This window comes from Convolutriloba macropyga, chromosome 14 (assembly GCF_964194025.1).
Source record: "Convolutriloba macropyga chromosome 14, txConMacr16.3, whole genome shotgun sequence".
NCBI classification, from domain to species: domain Eukaryota; kingdom Metazoa; phylum Xenacoelomorpha; order Acoela; family Convolutidae; genus Convolutriloba; species Convolutriloba macropyga.
In genome coordinates, this window is record NC_134481.1 from 17240520 (window position 1) to 17264284 (window position 23765).

At 34.7% G+C, this 23765-nt stretch overlaps 2 protein-coding genes across 4 annotated transcripts in view; one reads left to right on the forward strand and one right to left on the reverse strand.

The window, feature by feature from the left end:
• The window catches only part of LOC142353721 (glutamine synthetase-like), a 32134-nt gene extending 30453 nt beyond the window's left edge, over nt 1–1681 (forward strand). For both annotated transcript variants that reach the window (XM_075406056.1, XM_075406055.1), the window contains exon 3: nt 1375–1681. In XM_075406056.1, coding sequence (XP_075262171.1) covers nt 1375–1575 — 201 coding nt within the window. In that variant the 3' untranslated portion in view covers nt 1576–1681. The remainder of the gene's footprint in view (nt 1–1374) is intronic.
• Nucleotides 1682–5881: 4200 nt separating this feature from the next.
• The window catches only part of LOC142353106 (trifunctional enzyme subunit alpha, mitochondrial-like), a 249227-nt gene continuing 231343 nt past the window's right edge, over nt 5882–23765 (reverse strand). For both annotated transcript variants that reach the window (XM_075405311.1, XM_075405312.1), the window contains exons 7-13: nt 22457–22641; nt 21886–22056; nt 13136–13358; nt 12737–12877; nt 11941–12130; nt 6520–6855; nt 5882–6215 (exon numbers count right to left, since the gene is read on the reverse strand). In XM_075405311.1, the coding sequence (XP_075261426.1) occupies nt 6067–6215; nt 6520–6855; nt 11941–12130; nt 12737–12877; nt 13136–13358; nt 21886–22056; nt 22457–22641 (1395 nt within the window). In that variant the 3' untranslated portion in view covers nt 5882–6066. The remainder of the gene's footprint in view (nt 6216–6519; nt 6856–11940; nt 12131–12736; nt 12878–13135; nt 13359–21885; nt 22057–22456; nt 22642–23765) is intronic.

A 23765-nucleotide genomic window follows, 5' to 3' on the forward strand; every position in this document is an offset into this window, starting at 1 on the left:
CCCCAGAGGATTCTAAAACTTTAGTAAAACCTCAAAAAGAAAATCAAAATTTCTATTGAAATTACGAAAACTGAGATACGAGTCCAACAAAAAACATGAGCGATCCCTTGGAAACTAATTTTTTGTTCATTGGGCTTCATTTCATTATAAATGAGGTTTGCAATTAACGGAGCCTCGATATGAAAAGTGACTAGCCTCTAGGTGACTTGAAAAAAAACAAAAAAAATGCAAAATTTTCTAAAAAAAAAAAGAGCTCCCAAATATAATTCGAATTTTTTTTTGATATTAAACTTCCCTCTGAGACTTGAACTTGTCTTTTTATCTCCTTTCGTCTATTAAGAACCGAATATTGATTGATTTTCTGGCGTGAAATCTAGTTTTGAATTAAATTTTTCGTAGAAAAAGCGTTAATTCGAACAAAAATTACGGTAAAAATGAACAAAAGTGAACCAAATATCCCATGTTCACATGAAACTTTAAACCTCGATAACTCCTCGAAAAAAAGCGAAATTCGAAAAAATCTTTTTAATTTCGAATTCTACGCTGGACGAGCTTTTTAATGATACCACACACATTTCTCTACGATGAATATATCGTTCGGCCAAAATTCACGGAACAAAAAAAAACCCATTTGAGTATATAGTTCCTCCCCCCACAAGTGGGGTCGGAACAATTAAGAAATTCAAAAGTTTAGCGGATAGAATGAAGTATAGCTAGATTCTAGTTGGCGTCATAGTTAAAGACTCAGTAAACGGGCAAAGCAGCCCATCGTAATCCTTACATAATATTAGTATTCGCAATTCTGCTCACCTAAGTTGCATAACCGCGACAATTTTGGTTAGAATAGTGTTTATCATAATTTAATCGAAAAGTCAGAGCTACTCGAGAAACTGATAATTCAATCAAAAAATTCTCGGGTCCATTTTTATTAAATAAAATTTCCAAGAGCCCAATGGCTTAATTTATACACAAATGTTAAACTGGTTAAAACTATATTGAATCAATAAAATAAGTCACTCCTTAACAAGTTCAGTCTCCAAAGTCGCAGAACTTATGTACAGACATTTCGTGCTATTTCGATGGTTTACCGTGATAGCTCTGCTGAGTGTAATAATTTTATCATGAGAAAATTCCTTTTTTGGATTCTTCCAGGTATCTTAGGGCCATCCATTACCTAAGCGTAAATTGGCTTTAATTTAGTTAAGTCGTCATTAAGTCGTAACGTAATTTCTAAATTTTAGTGCAAAGAGTTAATTTTAGGGCATTTTTCGAAGTTTTTAGCTCAAAATTTCCAATCGTACAAAATCTGATTAATTGAAAAAACGCAAACTGAAACTTTTCGAGATAATTCAGACAAAACATTGCATTTTTTAGCCCCCTCCAGCTGGGTTTAGCAATGAGAAATCAATTCCGCGGACTTTGAAAGCCGCTTTGGACGCTCTGGAAGATGACAAGATTTTACGTGCGATAATCGGGGACGAGTTGATCACACCTTTCCTCCTGTCCAAAAGAGCCCACGATATTCCATTGGAGAGTTTGGAAGAACAATTCACAATATACTCTCCTGTTATTTAATACTGAATGAAAACACTTGGGAAATTTGAAATAATTCGGAGAACGATATCTGGAAATATACAAAATTCAAATCGCATTCAAATGCAATAAACGAAATTGTTGTTTATCCAGCTTTTTAATTTGAGACACAAATTTTCCATTCCTTAGAGTTACTTGGGTACTCCCAAAATTTGAACGAGAAACGATTATGGTAAGGCTTACAGCACTGAACGCCACTAAGTTTAGTATACTACCTTTACGCCGTGAAAATACTATGTCAACTGTGTTGAATAATTAAACATAACCGACTAACGTCGGTCGAATTGCTCTCAACCGACCGGCGAGCGGTTGGCTTCGTCAGTAGCTAGCCACGGTTTATTGAACCTAGCACTAGCTTGATTCGACTCTTCAACTTTGCTTTTCTAGCTTTGTTAGTAAACAAATCAAATAGAAAACTGTTATTTAACAAATTTGCCAAATATTGCAAAATTTAAAAGAAAAGCTTCCAGATTTCGCAGTGAAAATGTTCAAAACTATTTTTTCTCTCCTGAGTTACGTCAAGTAACCCATCTGCAAGACTTGAAAAACTTCGTCGGCCAGTAATGATAGTTAAACTCAGAAAAGGACAAAAACACTCAAAAATATTGAAAACAATCGCAAATTTTAACAAAATCTTGCTGAAATTCAAGACATTAAAATCTTCAAAACCATTTCATTGTCTCAAGAGACTATCCAGTATCACTATTTCAATCTTTACTTGGTTTTACTGGCTCAAAAACATCCATAAACTTGAAACATAATAATTTTTCGAAAATTTAAAAAAAAATAAATTTTATTAAAAAAGTACTAAAGCTGGAGTCAATTGAATATTGATAACAATTCCAAGAATCTAGAAAATGTTTGACAGCTTTTCATGAAGCCTTGGAGGAGGTCCCTAGGACCCTGGTGCCGAAAAAAATGATAAAAAATCAAAAAGATTAAAAAAAAATGCAATTAATTTCAAAAATTGCTGATCTTAAAATGTTGAAAGTCTTCCATTTCATCTAGAAGCTATGCAATACCCTAAACTCAAACTCTAGAGGAGGTTATGTGGCTGTTGAGGTTGGCGAAACCAACAAAATAAAAAAAATCAAAATTTGAAAAAAAAAATTAGAAAAAAACTTAAAATTTGTGATAAAAGTTGTAACTAATCCATGGCCAACAAACATTTTTCAGTAACTCATTATTAAACCATAACGGAGATTTTCTGTTAGGCTGAAAAACCTGAATAAATGACAATTATGACAAATAAACTGACAGTAGCGATAATAAACTGACAATAAGTGTTTTAAAAAAATTTAAAAATTGCAAGTTTTGTCAGAAAAAATGCTAAAATTCGTGGTGTTGAAATCTGAAAAAACAATTCATTACATTTAGAAATTATACAATACCTACTTTTGAACCCTAGAGGATGTTTCTTGAGTCTTCAGGCTGGAGAAACCTAAAAACCAACAAAAACCTGAGAAAAATGCAAGTTTTATAAAAAAAAATGAAATTTGTCATATTAAAAAATTGAAAGCTATTAGATGGCAAATAAAAATGTTTCAGTAACTTAGAATCAAACCCTTAAGGACGTTTTCTGGCCCCTGCGTCCGGAAAGAAGTGGATAATAAAAAAATAAATGGCGAAAAAATTGGAAAAGTTTGCACCTTTTGTCAAAAAAATGCTGAAATTCAAGATGTTAAAAAGTTGAAACCATTGCACTACCACTAGAAACTATGCAGTAACATAATATAAAACCCTAGAGGAGGTTCCTTGACACCTAGGGCAGAAAAACTAAAAAAACGACGAAAATTTTCAAAAAGCTTGGAAAAATGTGTGAAAATTAGTATAAAATTGCGTTTTTAGCGATCGGTTGTTTGTCAGTAGCCACGGGAGGCGGGGGCTTACAACGGGGGTCTGATGGTGATGGCGGTGGGCAACAGTGAGGTGGGGGGCAACAGCGCGTAGGGGTGGTGCCAATTAGAGGGGGGGTCAACAGTGGGGGTGTCGTCAACCTCTAAGAACCGCACTTCACAACATAAGTATAAGTCTCCAAAACAGTTTGAGGTGAAACAGAGCTGAAAAACTCTAAGAGAACTTAGTGCCCTTTGGGTGCTACCTGTTTATCCCGTTTTTCAGGACGAAAACTGAAAAGCGTCAGACGAAAAATCAGTCAACCCAAAAATCGCATAAAAAGAATACCGACAGGACTAATATAATTGCTACAAACTTCGTTTGAGAGCAATTAAAAATAACGTATATTTCTTCAAATAAACTGTACTATAATAAAAGAGGCGCACTTCAAAAAAAATGTGACGACCCAAAACTGACTGAGTTGCCCTGAAAACATTTTAAAAATTTTATTCGATATAACTTGGTTTTAATTTTGTTCAGAATAAGTTTGCAAGTTTGTCTACCGGAGGGTTCAACCAGCAGTTTTGCATGCTCCATTTTTTAATATTATTGTAAGTTGTCCGATAATTGGTTCTTCATTCATTCAGATCTCATTGATCACATTTTACATGCACAAAAAATGTAAAAAAAAAGTTGGCAACTGAGTTGAATAACTCGAAACCTATTTTTCTTGTTAATAATTGTACAAAAACAGTTAATAAAAGCTCGTATGGTAACCAAATCAATTGAAAAACTAATTTCAACATTTGACGAAGGATACAAAACTTGGCAAAAGGTACGAACGGTAAAATGAAAACAAGTAGCTTGAAACTGCCGCTAAAAGTATATTTACCGTTTTATATACTTAAGGAAAATCCGCTCAAACTGCCACTGACATGCACATTCTGTTTCAGAACCAGTCGCCTAATAGAAAATAGATTATCAAAATTCCTCTTCGAGTAATAAAAAATACAAAGCCCCAATACAAGTACTTTGAGTTGTTGAAAAATCTTAGAGTACCAGAATATAGTTTTGCTTAGCTTACAGCTACGAAAGTAACCGATTAATGTCAGGCGAATTGCTCTCAAACGTCTGGCGAGCGGCATGAGGGGGGGGGGGTAAGTAGTAAGTGGGGTGTCGAATTCCAAGTACTGCTCTTCACAATGAATTTCCCATCTCCAAAACAGTCTCGGAGAATCGCCCTCTGTGTGTCACCTTTTCATTCTTTTTTGAGGACGAAAAGTCAAAGAAGGGGTCAGAAAATAATCTATCAAACGAAAAATCGCATAAAAGAAGACCAACGGACTCATATAATTGCTAAAATATTTATTTGCGGGCAATTAATAACTAAAATGCAAGGCCCAACTTCATCTAATATTAGGCCATAAGAAAAACGCTCTCAATTTTGTCTCTAATGGATAATAAAAAATTGTTGACGTCGTTAGAAGAATCAAAACAACTAATCCTTTTACGCTCGTTAACAAAAGTAAACGTTGAAATTGCAAAATGACATTAAAATACCTGTTTTTGAGGAATATTTTTACATATTCAAACATACCCGGTAAAATACCAAAAAATGGCCACCATTGAACCGCTTGACGCACATTGGGATTGAAAAAGAAAAGAAAAAATTAAGAGATAGAAATTAAGCATTTTTCTAAGTGTCAAACTGTTCTCTCTTATTTGATGTGCAAATTCTACACATTCGGTTAGATTTTAAAAACACTCCTACTTTACTTTGGCTTCTAAAATGAAGGCTATTAAGCATAATACTAATGCCAGTTAGCAATCGCTTTAATGAACTTTGATAACCTAATGCACCATGACTTCATGACCGGGCTTTATATGTTTATCCCGTTTCTTATGATTTTGCTTTGACTTGACCGTATTCACAACATTACGTAATTCAATAAGTAAAAGAATTCAAAATCCATTCAGTTGAAACAGTGAGTGAGGTAATTCAGATGCCAAACGTGAAAATCGTGCCTTATATGAAACGAAAAACGTGATCAAAAGGTAAAGGGCATTTTAAACAGGAGAGCCTAAACAATAGCCGTTGAGAGGCTGACGGCGGCTATTAATGACGCTTCTGAATTTACAATGCAAAAACTTCCTTAAAACGATGGAAGCATGATCAATTGAACAGATTTCAGGTGCCACTCAATTTTTCGCGGTCTCTATTTTCAAACTTATGTCGGGATTTTCTCGTAATTACTGTCATTTTTCTAGAACTCAAGGCAATTAAAATTCTCTCAATTTTCTGTCAGCTCACAAAAAAGGAATTTCAGCCAAATAAGGATTTGACTTAATTGCTCCTCAAAAAGAGGTAGGTTACTATCAAATTTCGATATTTGAACATTTACTTTTGTAAACGTGCATACAAGCACGATTTTAATTTAAAGCATTCAAAATGTAAACGTCTCAACAATAAATTCAGTCACAAAGAATTTTCAAACTTGATTTGTCTTTTTACAATTTATTTCAAGTTAAATACTATTAACCAGTTATCTATCCGTGAGCTTCAGTATGCGTTTGGGTGAGTTTCGGCAATTTCTTGAAGTCCTGTTAAAAATCTTATCCTCTGAACAAATATCCAGCTTATCGGGGATGGAATTTTTTGGATGGGTCTTTGGCGTGTTCTAACAGCAATTTGGCAGGCGTGAAAGAAGCACCGTAAAGTTGCTCGTACTTTTTCAGCTTGTCAGCGACTGTTGAGGCTCCAGCCATGTCTACATATCTGAATGGACCTGCAAACACGCGCCGTAATTAAAAGAAACTATTTAAACAAAACCTTGCTGGAATTTGTTTCGAGCCTGCTGGTCGCAGGAGCTTATCAATTGTAAAATCTTTTGAGTTTAATTATAGCGATTGTGTTTTTGGACAGTTCACATCATTTTGAAAAAACACATAAATACTAAGAAACTATTTTCTTTCAATACAAATCTTTTTGGTTACAATTATAATATATAATAAAGACTTTTTCACCGAATCCTACATCGCTCACGCTGTATGTAAAACAGATATCAAAGACATCAGGTTAATTGATCTCACCTCCCAAAAACGGCGGGAATCCCAGACCAAACACAGCTCCAATATCTCCCTCGATCGGATTCCTCAAAATGTCCTCTTGCAAACAGTAAATGGCTTCATTCACAAATCGCAGCAGCAATCTATCTTTGATATCTTCATCAGTTAGGGATGATTTGGAATCCGTTTTGTACTTTCTCAGTATGCCTGAGACCTCACCGTTCACTTTTCTAGATTTTGATTTTCCGCCTCCAAAAATGAAGAATCCCTTGCCCGATTTTCTGCCCATGAAATTGGCATCTACCATGTCTCGTAAGATAGCTGAGTTTCCACCTTCAAATCGTTCTTTGAATGCGGCTCCTGAAAATGAGTTAGCAATTTTTGCAGATTTACAGAACATATAACAGGCCATTTTGAAGACCCGTATCATCTCTTAAAACGGTTAAAGGTCCCATTAGGATTCCAAGTTATAATATAAATTCGGTTTGGCGCAGCAAACTAAATTATTAACGGCGAGGCTTGGTCTTAGAAATTTTTGCTTGCAGAACATGTAACTGATCATTTCAAACAACCACATCATTGCTTGGAAACGTGTGAAGGCCCAATAAGGCTCTGTCACAGTCATATTTTATTAATTCTGCGGTGATTTTCCGCCTGTAAAATCCACGGTTCTGGAGAAAGAAATAGCACGGTTTTGAGAAATAAATACCACGGTTCTGGATGACTGGTAGAAATTATTAATTATTAATATCAGAATTAATACTTATGTAACTGGAACAGAAATGCTAATTGAAACAACTAAATCAATAAGACAGACAGATTGACCACCAGTCCTTTATTAGACCACTAAACTTTTTGTGTTAGATTCGGACTGTCACTTTTATGAGACACATACGCTCTATAAGGAGAAAGCCCCAAGAGCTTTAACAAAATTAATATTCGAAATAAAAAACTCAAGACTCTAATACTCCACTCGCCTTTTCGCTCATTTCCTGTTTCAGCGTGACCAAAATCACTACTCCAATTTGACTTCAAAAAGCATGAAAATGTGTGAACAGATCTAAAAAAAGACAGCGCCCCAATACGATTCAAATTCTTTGAATTGTAGAAAACCACGATGTCCTTAATAGCCGCTATCGCTTCGCGGCTATTAAAAAGAGATGACTCCCTAAAAAGTATAACAATTGATCTAGCGAAACACATTAAAAGTTGAAACCAAAGCGTATATCTTTATATTTTTAATCACAGAATTAACCAATAATCCGATGCTCAAACCTAATTTTCAACCAACTTCAAACCTATTATTGATAAAGGCAAAAATTTTTGAGATGTACAGACTGAATATTTTTGTAAAAGCAAAAGTCCGCAAACCACAGTCTTTTAAACTTAGATGCTTATTTAAGCTATCTATTGGATTTCAACATCCCACAAATTAAATAAAAAACATTTGCCTTTAAAGTTCTAAATCGAAGGCTTCCAAAAGTTTTGAGTTCAAATCAAACAACTATTGCTTTTCTCTTGAACAAGAACATACCCATCAGATTGACCAAAAAAAGCAGACTGAATATTGTGACCCCAATTGGAATTGAAGGAAGCGAAGAACAGACATTAAAACAAAATTGATCAATTATTCGATTTGGTATTTAGCGTTGCTCCTTCTCTCAAAAGATAAAAGAAAGGCTCAACATAAATACAAAATAGGATTAGACCTGATAACCATGTCTAACAAAAACAGTTGAAGCAACGCACAATCTAAAATTGGGCTCAATGGACTTAGCCCGCTTCATTTTTGATTTAGTTTTTCGACAAAATATCCCATCCCTTCAGGTTATCCCGCACATCAACCGGCAAAATTAGATTAAACCAGATCAGATTTGTGTGATTCATATTTAAAAAACGAGCGAAAAACATCCATCTGAAGTAATAGTGCAGCTAAGCTATTAATAATGAATTCAGACCAATTTAAATTTTACAATTGACGCCTAAAACTTTATCATGGTTATAAAAGTGCGGGTGAAAATGAACTGAAAGCAAAGTGGTCCAATTTTTTTTTTTACAAAGGAAGTTACCATTGCATTCCATTTCAGACAAATAGCAACGCAATGAAACTTTTTGAGTGACAGATGTTCATAAAAATTTTCGATTACAAATTTTAGTACAAAAAATTTGTTCTTTGTTCAGTAAAAAAAAACTAACTGAAAGTCTCCCTAAAATTCCTTTAGATTTATTGGATCTTTCCCAAATTACAGACGCTATCAGGGACTCGTAAAACCCAAAATTTAAAAATGATTTTTTTTCTGACTTGAAATTTGAATGTTTTGGTCTCCTATTCTAACGCTTTTTTTCAAGCTACGTGATAATCGCGTAAACTCCACTAGCATTTTCACAAGATAGTTGCTTCTTTATATCTTGTATTTAAAAAGGTATTTAGGATTATTTCAGCACATAAGCGTAGAAGAAGATTGAATAAGTGAAAAATTTGGAACACTTTCTGCCTCCATTTCCCCCCAGAAATCATAACTACTCTGATTATCATTGTTGTCACTACTTCAATTTTACAAAAAGAACTTAAGTACAACGTACATAAAATGCAAAGAGACGGCACATTATATGTTAAACACACAAAAATGTTGAAAAATTTGAAAAGTTTGAGCATCAATTTTTCTTAAAACCAAAATTGAAAAAAAATTAATATCAATCGGCTCAAAATGACAAAAAGATAGGGTGCTATAAAATTCCTAGCCCCCAAAAAACCTGAGGATTAGAACAATCTTTTAAATCAATTTCATGGTTGGAAAAAAACAAATGCTCAGGAGTAAATTTAAAGTCTCCCACAACTATAAAATTGATTACCACAGTAATTGACTGAAAAAAGTTTAGCTTAAAATTTAGTCTGAAATATCCGTGATCTGGTTATCCTGTTCCCACCTTTCCATGACATTGCACAAACATAGCCGGCAGATCGCAGGAATAGCTGCGAAATAGACTTGCGTGCGGTACAATATAGACAGAAACCAATACAGATAGTTGAGAAAGTTAATGGCACTGCTCAAAAAGCTATGTAAAAACATCCAGCGATAAATTAATAAAGCTGGTTAAAATTCATTGCACAGAATCCACTTTTACAGGGACTTATATTACACATATGAGTTTCTTTTACCTGTAGTAACAAATTTACCTTTAGAACAAATTAAAATTAAACAAGTTTTAAATTTAAAGCGCAGCCAAAGTAATTTATTGAGTAAGGTAAGTCCCAAACGTATGATCAAATCTAATCACGCAAATAACCTAAACATAGCCGGCAGATTGCCGGAATAGCTGCGAAAGAAAAGACTTGCGTGCCGTATGATAGAGATAGAAACAGATGCCAATATAAGCTGAAAAATTTATCGACGCCGCTCAAAAAGCTATGTAAAAAATTAAACATAACCGACTAGCGTCGGGCGAATTGCTCTCAAACAACCGGCGAACGGTTGGCTTCGTCAGTAGCTAGCCACGGGGGGGGGGTGCACCGGGTGCTGATGGGGAGCAACACTGGGTTGGGGTGGGGCAACAGCGTGGTGGGAGTGGAGGCAATAGAGGGGATGGGGGTCAACAGGGGGGGGGGGGGGGGGGGGGGGTGTCTCAACCTCTAAGAACCGCCCTTCACACCTTAGGCTTAAGTATAAGAGCACTTAATGCCCGCTGGGCGCTACCTGTTTATCCCATTTTTGAGGACTAAAAGTCAAAAGCGTCAGACGAAAAATCAGTCAAGCGAAAAATCGCATTAAAAAAAGACCAACAGGACTAATATAATTGCTACAAACTTCGTTTGAGAGCAATTAAAAACGATAAATTAATAGAGCTTGCTTAAATGCATTGCGCAGACGCCTTTTCATTAGGGACATTTTTTACACATATGAGTTCCTTTGACCTTGAACTAATTCAAAATAAACTTGAATTTTAAAGTGCCAAAGTCATTGAGTGAGGTAAGTCACTTATGATCAAAATCTAATCACGCAAAAAACTTTTGATAGAGAGAGAGAGAGAGAGAAATGACGTCACGCGCGCAAAAGCAGTTAGTGAGAGGAAGAAGTCATTCAGAAAAATTGACTTTTCAGCTTTGAGGTGTGAACAAATGTAAAACGAAAAAAGAGCGTCAGACGAAACAAAAAACATAGCAGGACAAGTCCTGACGTACAATTCAAAGAGTTTTCATTGACTAAACAGAAAACTAGACCTAGAACGGACTATGAATGGATTGGTAAAACCATTTAGAAAAAAATTCCGATCCAAAAAAAACGAAAAAACAGTAAAAATCAGAATGAAATTGCCGCATGTGAACAAAAAACCACTACCGAGAAACCGAAATTTTGTTTTCTCACTCTACTTTAAAATTAGAGCGAAAAAAAATCACGCCGCAAAACCACTAGCTTTTTCGCTCCATTTCCTGTTTCGGCGTGACCAAAATCACTACTCCAATTTGACTTCAATAATCATGAAAGTGTGAAGATCTTAAAAAAAGACAGCGCCCCGATACAATTCAAATTCTTTGAATTGTAAAAAAAACCAAGAGCACCGCAATATAGCTCCGCTCACAGCTTCGCAGCTATAAAAACTCTTGACCTAAAGAGTTAGTGAGAAATGACACCACTTGTGCGAATGCCGTTAGTAAGAGGAAGAAGTCATTCATTAAATTTGACTTAGCTTTGCTGTGTGAACAAATGTAAAACGAAAAAAGAGTCTCAGACAGACGACGAACTTAAAACATAGCAGGAACAGTCCGAAACAATTCAAAAATTTTCATTTACTAAACAAAAAACCTGAACAAGAATGGACTATGAATGGATTGTAAAACCATTCATAAAAAATCCAATACTAAAAATTAAAAAACAGCAAACATCAAAGTCAAATGGTGCATGTGAACAAAAAGCCACACTCGAGCAAACGAATTTCTATTCAAACACCGTTCTCGCTCTACTTTAAAATGAGAGCGAAAAATTTCACGACGCAAAACCACTCGCTTTTTCGCTCCTCTTCCTGTTTGAAAGCGTGTGAACCCAACTTTAAAAAAAGACAGCGCCCCAATAATATTCATATTCTTTGAATTGTTAAAACCAAGACCACCGCAATATAGCTCCACTTAGCTTAAAGCTTCGGAGCTATGATCAAATATCTATGATAAATGTTTACTGCAGCTTAGACATCGGTGAAAATTGCCCCAATTAGAAAATAAAAACTGAATAAAGAGAAATATGCAAAGGAACTAAAAGTTGATTGTTAATTTATTGATTAAAACAGGTAGTTAGTAATAAATCAACGATTGAAGTACGGCTGAGGCCATGCAAGAGAATGCATCAACGCTTTTCTCATCACAATTGAGGGAAGAACGCAGCAAAACTAGTCTGCGCTTGTGAAATTTTTCACAACTGAAAGTTTCCTTTTTATTCTTAACTACTAACTAACCCAGGTCCTCTGAAACATGCATGGCCACATCTACACCCACTTCGTCTATTAGAGTAATACAACCCACAGGCAGACCCATCACTTTGGACAACTTGTCTAATTTCTCAACAGAAACTCCCTCTTGCAGCAGTCGAAGTGACTCCGACATGAAGGGGGCCAAAATACGAGTGGTGTAGAATCCCGGGCCGTCCTAGAAAACATATCCCTGGACTAGAATTGTATTTTAAAGGATCGACAAACACAAGATACAGCAATGAACTAAAAAGGGATGCTGGGAAATTAAACATACTACAGAATACTGAGAATATAACCATCATATCAGGAAAAACTAGAGAAGTTGGGTGTGGTCATAAATTTCGAAGGTGCGCCAGCAACTTTCATTTGTGTCTAACTGTAAGGTCAAGCTCAAAAATATCCCTTTGAATTTCTTCGAATTGCTTTCTTCCCAAAAAATACCTTTGAATGATAACGTGGGAGCTTTTAAAGTTTTTATTTTTAAGAAAACAATTCGCAGAAATTTATATAAAGTGATTTCTAAACAAAATTGATTGATGACTTTAAATTTGTGCTTGAATGATTTGGAGTATTGTTTTGTTGCAAGTGTATTTAACCGCATGGTTATAACTTTAATTTACTTGTTGCAGAAAAATATTGGTTGTAAGAATAGAATGAAAAAGAGGGAAAGATAGTCTTCGGTATACGTATTAAGATACAGCGAGCTAAAACTAGTTTCAAAAGTGAGTCAAATGCACTGCAAAATGTGCCACAGATCCATTGGATAATTTAATTGTGTTACCTTGACTACGATGACAACTTTGCCCTGTTTGAGGCCAAGGGAGACAGCAGTGGCGGCAGTATCTTGTGAAGTCTTGTCGTAAGTGATGATTTCTAGCAATTGCATCTTGTCCACAGGTGAAAAGTAGTGCATCCCAACTACCTAAAAACAGATACAGTACATAAAAACAGATTGGATTTCTGTTGCATTCACAGTTCATAACATTTCTGGTTTCAGACTTAGATAAACTCTTAATGAGAAAATGGTTCCAGTTTATTCTTACTCTATACATCTACAAACTGTGCACGTCAATTTCGGTTACCATTAAAATAAAGTTCTTCGCCTACAAAGAGCCCGTAATTATGCTTCACCTTTAGCTCCAAAGTTTGCGATCTAAGGATATCTACAATCAACACCAACTTTTTCAGGTCTGGAACTGGCTTCAGCTATTTTGGCGATTGGCAGAGCAGAAGTGTTGGATGCGAACACACAGTGATCAGGTGTGTTTGCCTCTGTCTCTTTGAGCACCTTGTGTTTCAGACTCAGTTCCTCAAACACCGCCTCTACAACCACGTCTGCCTCCTTGAATCCTTCCCAGTCTGTTGTCAAATTCAGCTTTGCCATTATCTGGTCTCGCTCGAACCTAAAGTCAAGATTAAAGAGACACTATTTCAACATTTAGAACACTTCATTGTAAATTCAAATTAGCAGTTTAGAATTGATAGATGTTGTATATCACAACTACCAAATTTTCGACAACTATCAAAATTTCAGCAAAAAATACTTACATTTTAAGGTAAATTATGGCTAATAATAAGCGACAAGATTTTTTTTAAAGTGAAGGCAACAGTAGCAAAACTTTCACGCTAATGGATACAGTGGATTAATTCCTTGCAAATCAGAATCCCACTGATGCTCATGTTAAAGATTTGAAGCCCTTAAAAACAACCCGCAGATTTCCGAGGGAAGCAACTACAGCGTTGCAGCCACATACTATCAGAAGATTAGTCGAAGAACACAATTTCTTGCAACAGCTTGTGAAAAACTTGTCACATCAAATCAACTGACTTCCCCATACTGACTTTAAACCCGCAAAACGTTCACTCTAATTTTTAAAAACTTTCGGATAAAATGTTTCAGAGCACCCAAACAACTTTTTCATTGAACAGGCGATGGTTAAATTGAAATATGCCTGATTATCCTCAACTGAAAAATTGATGGAAACGATTCAAAAATGGCTGAGAGATTAAACGAGCATAGAAAAAACATAATCAGCAGCTTGACCGCAAAAACACTGTTGACCCCACTCACCGACGTTTGGATGGCATAGTTCGAGACAAGACGAAAATTGACAATTGCCTAATTTCTTTCTAAATGCCAAAAAGTGTTCAAAATTGGTCCGCAGTTTCATCAGATTCGATAAGTATGGAAAATCCACGCTGTAAATTGGAGGATAATGAGCTCAATACTAAACATAAACCCACCAATGTCGGAAGAATTGCTCTTGAATTCCACCGGGCTTCGAACCACTGACCTCTCGATCCATGTCCACCCGCACTAGCCACTGCGCTATGAGTCACTTATTATTACTGTGCTGCAACCGATTTTATATTAGCAACTTCGGAGCACTAGAGATCACTCAAAAATGATGAACGAAAGCGTCACTTGAAGTCACTTGAGAAGTCAAAGAATGTTCTAGAAGAAAAGCCCAAAATTTTCAATAGAAAAATTTGCATAAAAAAGACACACACGTTTACAATAATTGCTATGAACTTCGATCAAGAGCAATTAATAACAGTTAGCATCATACTCTAAGGACCTTTGATAAAATGTCTTACATTAAGTCTTAGTTCACAGGCTTTATTGGTGTATCCCGTTTCTTTTGATTTCGCTTTTCGACCCGGATTGTATCTGCGTAAATTTGAGGAACTAATTCTAAATTCCATTCAGTTCAAACAATGAGTGAGCGAGGTAAGTCAGAAATCAAACGTTGAAGTGACGTGTTATCTTGACTTAAAAACGGTAAAACGAAATAAGAACATTTCCCAGGAATTCTGGAACCTATTCGAATAGCGTCTTCAGCGGAATCGTAGCCTTTGACACAAATATCATCCACCAGCCAAGCTTCCAGCAACAACAAAAAGCAATCTGTAAAAGAAAAGAAAACAAACAAAACAATGGAAAAATTAGCCACAAACCAAATTGTGCTAAAAATTAGAAAAATTATTTGAATTCATCACTTAATACAAAAACATATAGCATTGAGACTTTCTCTCATGCAATTGAGACAATTTATATAACATAGCCGGCAGATTGCCGGAATAGCTGCGAAATAGACTTGCGTGCCGTAAAATACAGATGGAAAAAGATACAGAAGTGAGCTGATAATAGTTATCGCCGCCGCCTATAAAACTTACAAGTTTATTTCAAAGGAGGTTGTTTTTGGGTGCAAAAAAAGTTTCCCTGTCGCGTCTCGAACCGGCGATCTCCGGATTAACAGCCAGTCGCCTTAACCTCTCGGCTGTCGGACCATACAATCTGTTTTCCAATCAACTTTGTTTTAGGAACAGATTCCGTTTCTGAATAACCGCAATTTAGGTCACGCAGAAAGCGTGAAATCAAGCGCGAAAAAGCCATTTAAGCAGTGACGAGACAGAATGTTCGAGAACAAATGTAAAACGAAAATAAAGCGTCAGACGACGAAAAAAAAACCAAGAGCACCGCAATATAGCTACGCTCAGCTTACAGCTTCGCAGCTATAAGAACTGCTTAAACTATCTAAACCTTCTTAGGCTCTAAAACATCTCAATTTTTGGCAACAAAAAAATTCAAATAGAAAAACCAAAAGTCTTCATACCAAAAAATGCAGAATCAATTGTTAACAGAAAACTCTTGTGATCTATAGGCTTCCTTCCATTCACCTCCTTATTAAAACAATAAAACAGAACAGTTACTCCACTCTACAAAATTGTTCAGCAGTCAAACGACACTACAAATTTTAAGCACGTGGGGGCATTTCGTGTTTCAAATCCACTCCCATAATTATTAAGGCAGAAAATCATATTCTGATCAAAAGTTTTAGCAGTATTATCATATTATGTTTCAGACAATTCTCTCCATGCAATATAGCCTTATAATTAACCAGCTTGGCTGAACTCTATTCAAGCTCAAGTAAAAATTACGTCCTCAATTTAGAATTAATAAGTGCGCACAGAGGTCATTTTATTGAGTGAGGTAATCCACGCACGCACAAATGAAATATCAACCCAAATACAATGCAATAAGATGTCTTGCACAAACAATTTGATGAATGAAGCAAGTCGCTAAATAAGCTCATTGCACAAAATTCGAGGCCTCCGATTAAATGATTAACGCAAAAACCGAAGAAGACAACGAATTAGAAAAACGAGACCAATAATAGCCTCACTATCACTTTGCGGCTATTGATCTGACGCTAGACGGTGAAGAATACTCAAAAATCGTTTAATCACAACGCAGGTTTGCAAAAAATCAGCTCATGTTAAATCAGATTACTAAAAAAAATATGCAGAAAACTTGAACAAGTGGTCGTAAATATAAACATGCGCAGTTAAAAGTAACCAGTGGAGACAATTTTCAGAAAAGTTAACAATAGACTTTTCAGTAAGGAAACAAAACAATAAAAAAAAGACAAACTTAGAAAGCTTTCTGATTTTTGAAAGCACCCGGAAAAGGCAGGGCTTTCTTAGTGCGAATGATTCACATCTGAACAAACGAATGAAGAATGTCGGAACATTTCGATAAGAAAAAAAATATTAAGTTGGGAACAAGTCAGCTGTATGTAAAACTAATAGGCGCAGGCCAACTATATCGAACAAAGCATTACCTGGCAAAGTAGACAGTTGATAAATCCTAGTTAAAAAGTCTACAAAGATAGAAGTGCGATTAAAACAACAAAAAACGCAGCGCGACCAAAAATAATCCCCCTTTTGCTTTGGGGCTATTAGCCAAATACATATTTCTCAATTCAAGGGAAATCATAAGTAATCTTTGTATCACTCCAATTGCGTTGCAAAAGATAATATATAATTACTCTCAAGAAAACTTATTCCAGATCAAAAAATTATTCTCGCAAAGAACTCGCTACAGTAAGACTCGAAACTAGCATCTTAGCTATCACAGATATCTAGAAAACATTTTTTCAGACGCCTGATTTTCGCAACGACTCTTAAATTTCATTTCTAGGCAAAGTAATCAATTGAGGTCTTTAGCAAAAATGCTAAGAAACGTAAATGCAAACCTTTAAAAACATGCTGGGAACATCAAACTATGGTTATAATCAGGCGCAACTGAAATTGCACATAATTCTAAAACTAAAACTACCCTACTATTTACTGAAACACATAAAAGAATCAGCAATCATTACCAAAGCCACATACAATCGGAAAACATGTAAAGAGCACAAAATCGGCTACAATAACGTCCACAAAATTCGCCGGAGCTTTACGATGCCCACAGAAAAATACCTGAGCCAAAACCTGAACAAAAATTTTTGCTCTCCATGCAAAAATTGTTACTTACTCTGGTAAGCTTCGAAACGAAGTAACATAGCCGGCAGATTGCCGGAATAGCTGCAAAAGAATAGACTTGCGAGCCGTATAATCGAGATAGAAACAGAAACAGATATAAGTTGAAACAGTTATCGACGCCGCTCAAAAAGCTATGTAAAAAACATTTAGTGACAAATTTTGAAAGTTGTTAAAATTCACGGCACAGAAGCCTTTTCATTAGGGACCTTTATTACACATATGAGTTCCTTGGACCTTAAACTAATTCAAATTAAACTTAAGTGCAGTGATTTTATTGAGTGAGGTAAGTCACGTATGATCAAAACTTAATCACGCAAATGAGCTAAAAACGTAGGCTAAAGAGAGTGACAAATGACGTCACGCGCGCAAACGCCGTTATTGAGATGAAAAAGTCGTACAGAAAATTTGACTTCTTCAGCTTTGCTGTGTGAACTAATGTAAAACAAAAAAGCGTCAGATAACGAAAAAAACATAGCAGGAAAAATTCTGACGCAATTCTAAAAATTTTCGTTGACTAAACAAACAACTAGACCTAGAACGAACTATGAGTGAATTGCCAAAACCATTTCCAAAAAAACCTTAAAAAAACAGAAAATTAATGTCAAAATACCGCATGTGAACAAAAAACAACTAGCGAGAAATGGAAATTTGGTTCAAACAAAAAATTAGGCCTTGAATGAACTATGAATGGATTTTGAAAACCATTTAGAAAAAAAAAACGCGATCCAAAAATTAAAAACAGTAAAAATCAAAGTGAAATTGCAGCATGTCAACAAAAAACCACTAGCTAGAATGCAAATTTTTGTTCAAACACCGTTTCTGACTCTACTTTAAAATTAGAGCAAGACAGTTTCACGACGCAAAACCACTCGCTTTTCGCTCCACTTCCTGTTTCGGCGTGACCAAAATCACTACTCCAATTTGTATTCAAAATCATGAAAACGTGCGAACAGATCTTTAAAAAAATGACAGCGCCCCAATACAAAAAACCAAGAGTAAAAGTAAAAGTAAAAAACCAAGAGCACCGCAATATAGCTCAGCACAGCTTACGCCTTCGCAGCTTTAACAAAAGTCTCTTAGAAAAAAGCTAAATTCATTTTTAAAAACTGATAATTTCAGACCTGCTCAGAACTATAGGTCTCATTAGAACTATAGGTCTCAGCTAGAACGCGGATAATAAGGACAGAAACAAAAGCACACGAAAAAACAGACTAGCTCCTGATTTTTGAAAGTTAAAAATCAAATAAAAAATGAAGTAGAAAAACGATTACATTTCCTTATTTAGCAAAAAAATTATATATCTATCTTTCTGTATAGATTACAATGCACAAACATAGTTCAAAGATTGAATACAAAGCATTTTGCAATAAAATTGTGAAAAAATTTCAAAATTGCACCTATGATCAGAATTTTGCAAGAAATCAAATACTGAACGCCACAAAATTATTCAATTTTTATTAAAAGAAAATTAGGATCCCCTAGAGTCCACAAAAAACTTTCTGGTAATTAAATCTAAAAAATAAACAAAAAACAGAAAAACTGGACAAAAAACTGCCAAAATCGGGCAAGCATGTGTACAATTCTATAAAACAAAAATACCTCCCGTTATAAAGAGGCATTTAATGCATGAAATATTAAAGGTAGGTTATCATATGCGCTGAGCTTTGAAAATTTTGAAAAAAAATTGATTTAAAATCCAAAAATGAAAAAAGTAAAAAAAACCAAAAATGAATTAATATTAGGAAATATGTGCTCATTTAGAAAATAAAACGCATTATTGTACTCTCAAAAAGACTGTGGTATCAATTTCAGACGGTCACATATTAAAACAGCTTCTATTGAAAATTATTTCTACAAAAAACAAAATTATAAGCGAAAAAACTGGGCCAATTGGACGAAAAAACGGCTTAAAATGGTTATCTCCATTAGTCATTGCCAAAAAATACTTTTCAAAGTCGAAAAGTCAATCAGTGATTGAAGCGCATGATCAAAAAACTTCCCTCTCTCAGAAAAAATTAGTTCACACGGCAATTTTACTTTTTCGCTTTTAGATCAAAACGTCATCTGAACGAATAGTACCTCCGTTAAAAAAAACTTTAAGAAAACCAAGACTCCTTTTCGAGTCATAAAAAACCAAGAGCACCGCAATATAGCTCAGCACAGCTTACGCCTTCGCAGCTTTAACAAAAGTCTCTTAGAAAAAAGCTAAATTCATTTTTAAAAACTGATAATTTCAGACCTGCTCAGAACTATAGGTCTCATTAGAACTATAGGTCTCAGCTAGAACGCGGATAATAAGGACAGAAACAAAAGCACACGAAAAAACAGACTAGCTCCTGATTTTTGAAAGTTAAAAATCAAATAAAAAATGAAGTAGAAAAACGATTACATTTCCTTATTTAGCAAAAAAATTATATATCTATCTTTCTGTATAGATTACAATGCACAAACATAGTTCAAAGATTGAATACAAAGCATTTTGCAATAAAATTGTGAAAAAATTTCAAAATTGCACCTATGATCAGAATTTTGCAAGAAATCAAATACTGAACGCCACAAAATTATTCAATTTTTATTAAAAGAAAATTAGGATCCCCTAGAGTCCACAAAAAACTTTCTGGTAATTAAATCTAAAAAATAAACAAAAAACAGAAAAACTGGACAAAAAACTGCCAAAATCGGGCAAGCATGTGTACAATTCTATAAAACAAAAATACCTCCCGTTATAAAGAGGCATTTAATGCATGAAATATTAAAGGTAGGTTATCATATGCGCTGAGCTTTGCAAATTTTGAAAAAAAATTGATTTAAAATCCAAAAATGAAAAAAGTAAAAAAAAAACCAAAAATGAATTAATATTAGGAAATATGTGCTCATTTAGAAAATAAAACGCATTATTGTACTCTCAAAAAGACTGTGGTATCAATTTCAGACGGTCACATATTAAAACAGCTTCTATTGAAAATTATTTCTACAAAAAACAAAATTATAAGCGAAAAAACTGGGCCAATTGGACGAAAAAACGGCTTAAAATGGTTATCTCCATTAGTCATTGCCAAAAAATACTTTTCAAAGTCGAAAAGTCAATCAGTGATTGAAGCGCATGATCAAAAAACTTCCCTCTCTCAGAAAAAATTAGTTCACACGGCAATTTTACTTTTTCGCTTTTAGATCAAAACGTCATCTGAACGAATAGTACCTCCGTTAAAAAAAACTTTAAGAAAACCAAGACTCCTTTTCGAGTCATAAAAAACCAAGAGCACCGCAATATAGCTCAGCACAGCTTACGCCTTCGCAGCTTTAACAAAAGTCTCTTAGAAAAAAGCTAAATTCATTTTTAAAAACTGATAATTTCAGACCTGCTCAGAACTATAGGTCTCATTAGAACTATAGGTCTCAGCTAGAACGCGGATAATAAGGACAGAAACAAAAGCACACGAAAAAACAGACTAGCTCCTGATTTTTGAAAGTTAAAAATCAAATAAAAAATGAAGTAGAAAAACGATTACATTTCCTTATTTAGCAAAAAAATTATATATCTATCTTTCTGTATAGATTACAATGCACAAACATAGTTCAAAGATTGAATACAAAGCATTTTGCAATAAAATTGTGAAAAAATTTCAAAATTGCACCTATGATCAGAATTTTGCAAGAAATCAAATACTGAACGCCACAAAATTATTCAATTTTTATTAAAAGAAAATTAGGATCCCCTAGAGTCCACAAAAAACTTTCTGGTAATTAAATCTAAAAAATAAACAAAAAACAGAAAAACTGGACAAAAAACTGCCAAAATCGGGCAAGCATGTGTACAATTCTATAAAACAAAAATACCTCCCGTTATAAAGAGGCATTTAATGCATGAAATATTAAAGGTAGGTTATCATATGCGCTGAGCTTTGAAAATTTTGAAAAAAAATTGATTTAAAATCCAAAAATGAAAAAAGTAAAAAAAACCAAAAATGAATTAATATTAGGAAATATGTGCTCATTTAGAAAATAAAACGCATTATTGTACTCTCAAAAAGACTGTGGTATCAATTTCAGACGGTCACATATTAAAACAGCTTCTATTGAAAATTATTTCTACAAAAAACAAAATTATAAGCGAAAAAACTGGGCCAATTGGACGAAAAAACGGCTTAAAATGGTTATCTCCATTAGTCATTGCCAAAAAATACTTTTCAAAGTCGAAAAGTCAATCAGTGATTGAAGCGCATGATCAAAAAACTTCCCTCTCTCAGAAAAAATTAGTTCACACGGCAATTTTACTTTTTCGCTTTTAGATCAAAACGTCATCTGAACGAATAGTACCTCCGTTAAAAAAAACTTTAAGAAAACCAAGACTCCTTTTCGAGTCATAAAAAACCAAGAGCACCGCAATACAGCTCCGCACAGCTTACAACTTCGCAGCTATAATAACACATCAAACTAATCTCTTCTATTCACTCTTCCAAATTATTCCACAAATAGTTTATTCACAACTTATTAAAAATCCTAATATAACCCAAATTACTCAGGTTGCAAAAAACCACGATGCAAACAGCATTAGAACTCGATATGACATCGCGGCTACCAAATAACAAATATTTCTCTAACGATGTGATTTTCTTCCTCTTGACTTTCTTGTCGAGTCCCTTGTAGATATCTGTATTGCCCTTTGCTAGTGACTTTGTACTGATGTCTTTCAACGTAGTTGTGATGCCCTTGTCTATTGTGACCTGTGCTATTCCAGCACCCATCAGGCCAGCACCAATCACTGCGATATTCCTGGAAACGAAAACATACACTAATTACCGAACAAAGAAAACCAAACAAACACTAATTAAAGCTATAAAATCTGTCAGCAAACCCAGCTCATTACTTTATATTTTCCATGTTTTCAAGCCAGTTTTCAACAGGTACAGAATCACCATTTCAACTGATTGTCACCTAAATTTTTTGATCAAACAAGCTGAAGAGGCATCGATAGAAGCAAAAAATACCCACTCAACTCACTGCCTTCATCAAAATGAAAACCACTGGAAGATGAAGTTAAAGTTAACCACAATTTTCTCACTTAAATTAAAATTAAATTTAAGTTTGTTTTAAAAATCAAATAAGGTCTATTTGGGCGTTGAACAAAAAAGCAGAGAGTATTTCTTATCAAATTGTTCAATCAATATCCTACTTTGGCTCTTTTTGTGGTGTCCCAAAATTATTCTTCTTGCATTCAGTCTGTCCGTTGAACAGTCCAATCAGAGCAGTACTCTCAGATGTTGCCGCCAGTTCACCAAAGAACTTGGCTTCTTTTGCAAGGGAGGCTTTTTTCACATCCTCTGGAGTGCCTGTGCTGAGAAGCGACTCTTTCACACACTAGAACAATCAATTCTATGGTGGATACTACAAAAACATGAACTTATTTATTTGCAATCAATATAAATCCAATAATATTCTGTACAAACAGCGTTTTTTAACGTGGTTAACAATGTACCTGTCTTCGTCAACTTTACGCATCTAGCTTTTCAAAATTTGAGATAAGCGAATCACAACGTATGCTCTCGTGAACTTTAAACAATAACTAAACTGAAAGCTAGTAAGGTTGATACCAATGTCAGCTAGTGAACACACTAATGAACTTTGATAACCTAATTCTCAATGACTTAATGACCGGGCCTTATCGGTTTATCCCGTCTCTTTTGATTTTGCTCTTTTGACCTTGACTTTTCAATATATTGCGTAATTCAATGAGTGAATGGATTTTAAAACCATTCAGTTGAAAAAGTGAGTAAGGTAAGTCAGAAGTCAAACGTGGAAGTTGTGACTTATTTAAAACGAAAAACGTAATCAAAAGGTAAAGCAAATTTAAAAAAAAACATAGCAGGAGAAGTCCTGACGAACAATTCAAAAAATTTTCATTGACTAAACAAAAACTAGAGCTGGAACGGACTACGAGTGAATTGGGAAAACCATTTTCAAGAAAAATCAGATAAAAAGAATTTAAAAAAACTGAAAATCAAAGTCAAAATGCGGTATGTAAACAAAAAACACTAGAGAGAAATTGCCACATGCGTACAAAAACCACAAGCGAGAAAGCGAAATTTCGTTCAAATGCCATTTTCTCACTCTATTTTAAAATTAGAGTGAAAAAAACCACGCTGCAAAACCACTCGCTTCTTCGCTCCACTTCCTGTTTCGACGTGACCAAAATCACTGCTCCAATTTCACTTAATACAACTCAAAATCTTTGAATTGTAAAACATAGCCGGAATTCCGGAAGCGACTCGAAGCCTCAAGACTTCACAAAAAAACCCTAAAGGAAGCTGAGGTCATTACCTTTTGTATTAAAACATTAACTCAATACCTTCCAGGTCTGATTTAAAAATTGGTGAAAATTGAACCAGTGTCACCAAGAGAAACAAAATGCACCAAAATTTTATAATATTGAAAACGTTTGGTAACATTAAAAAAAGTCCGAAACAATTAGGATGGTCAGAAAA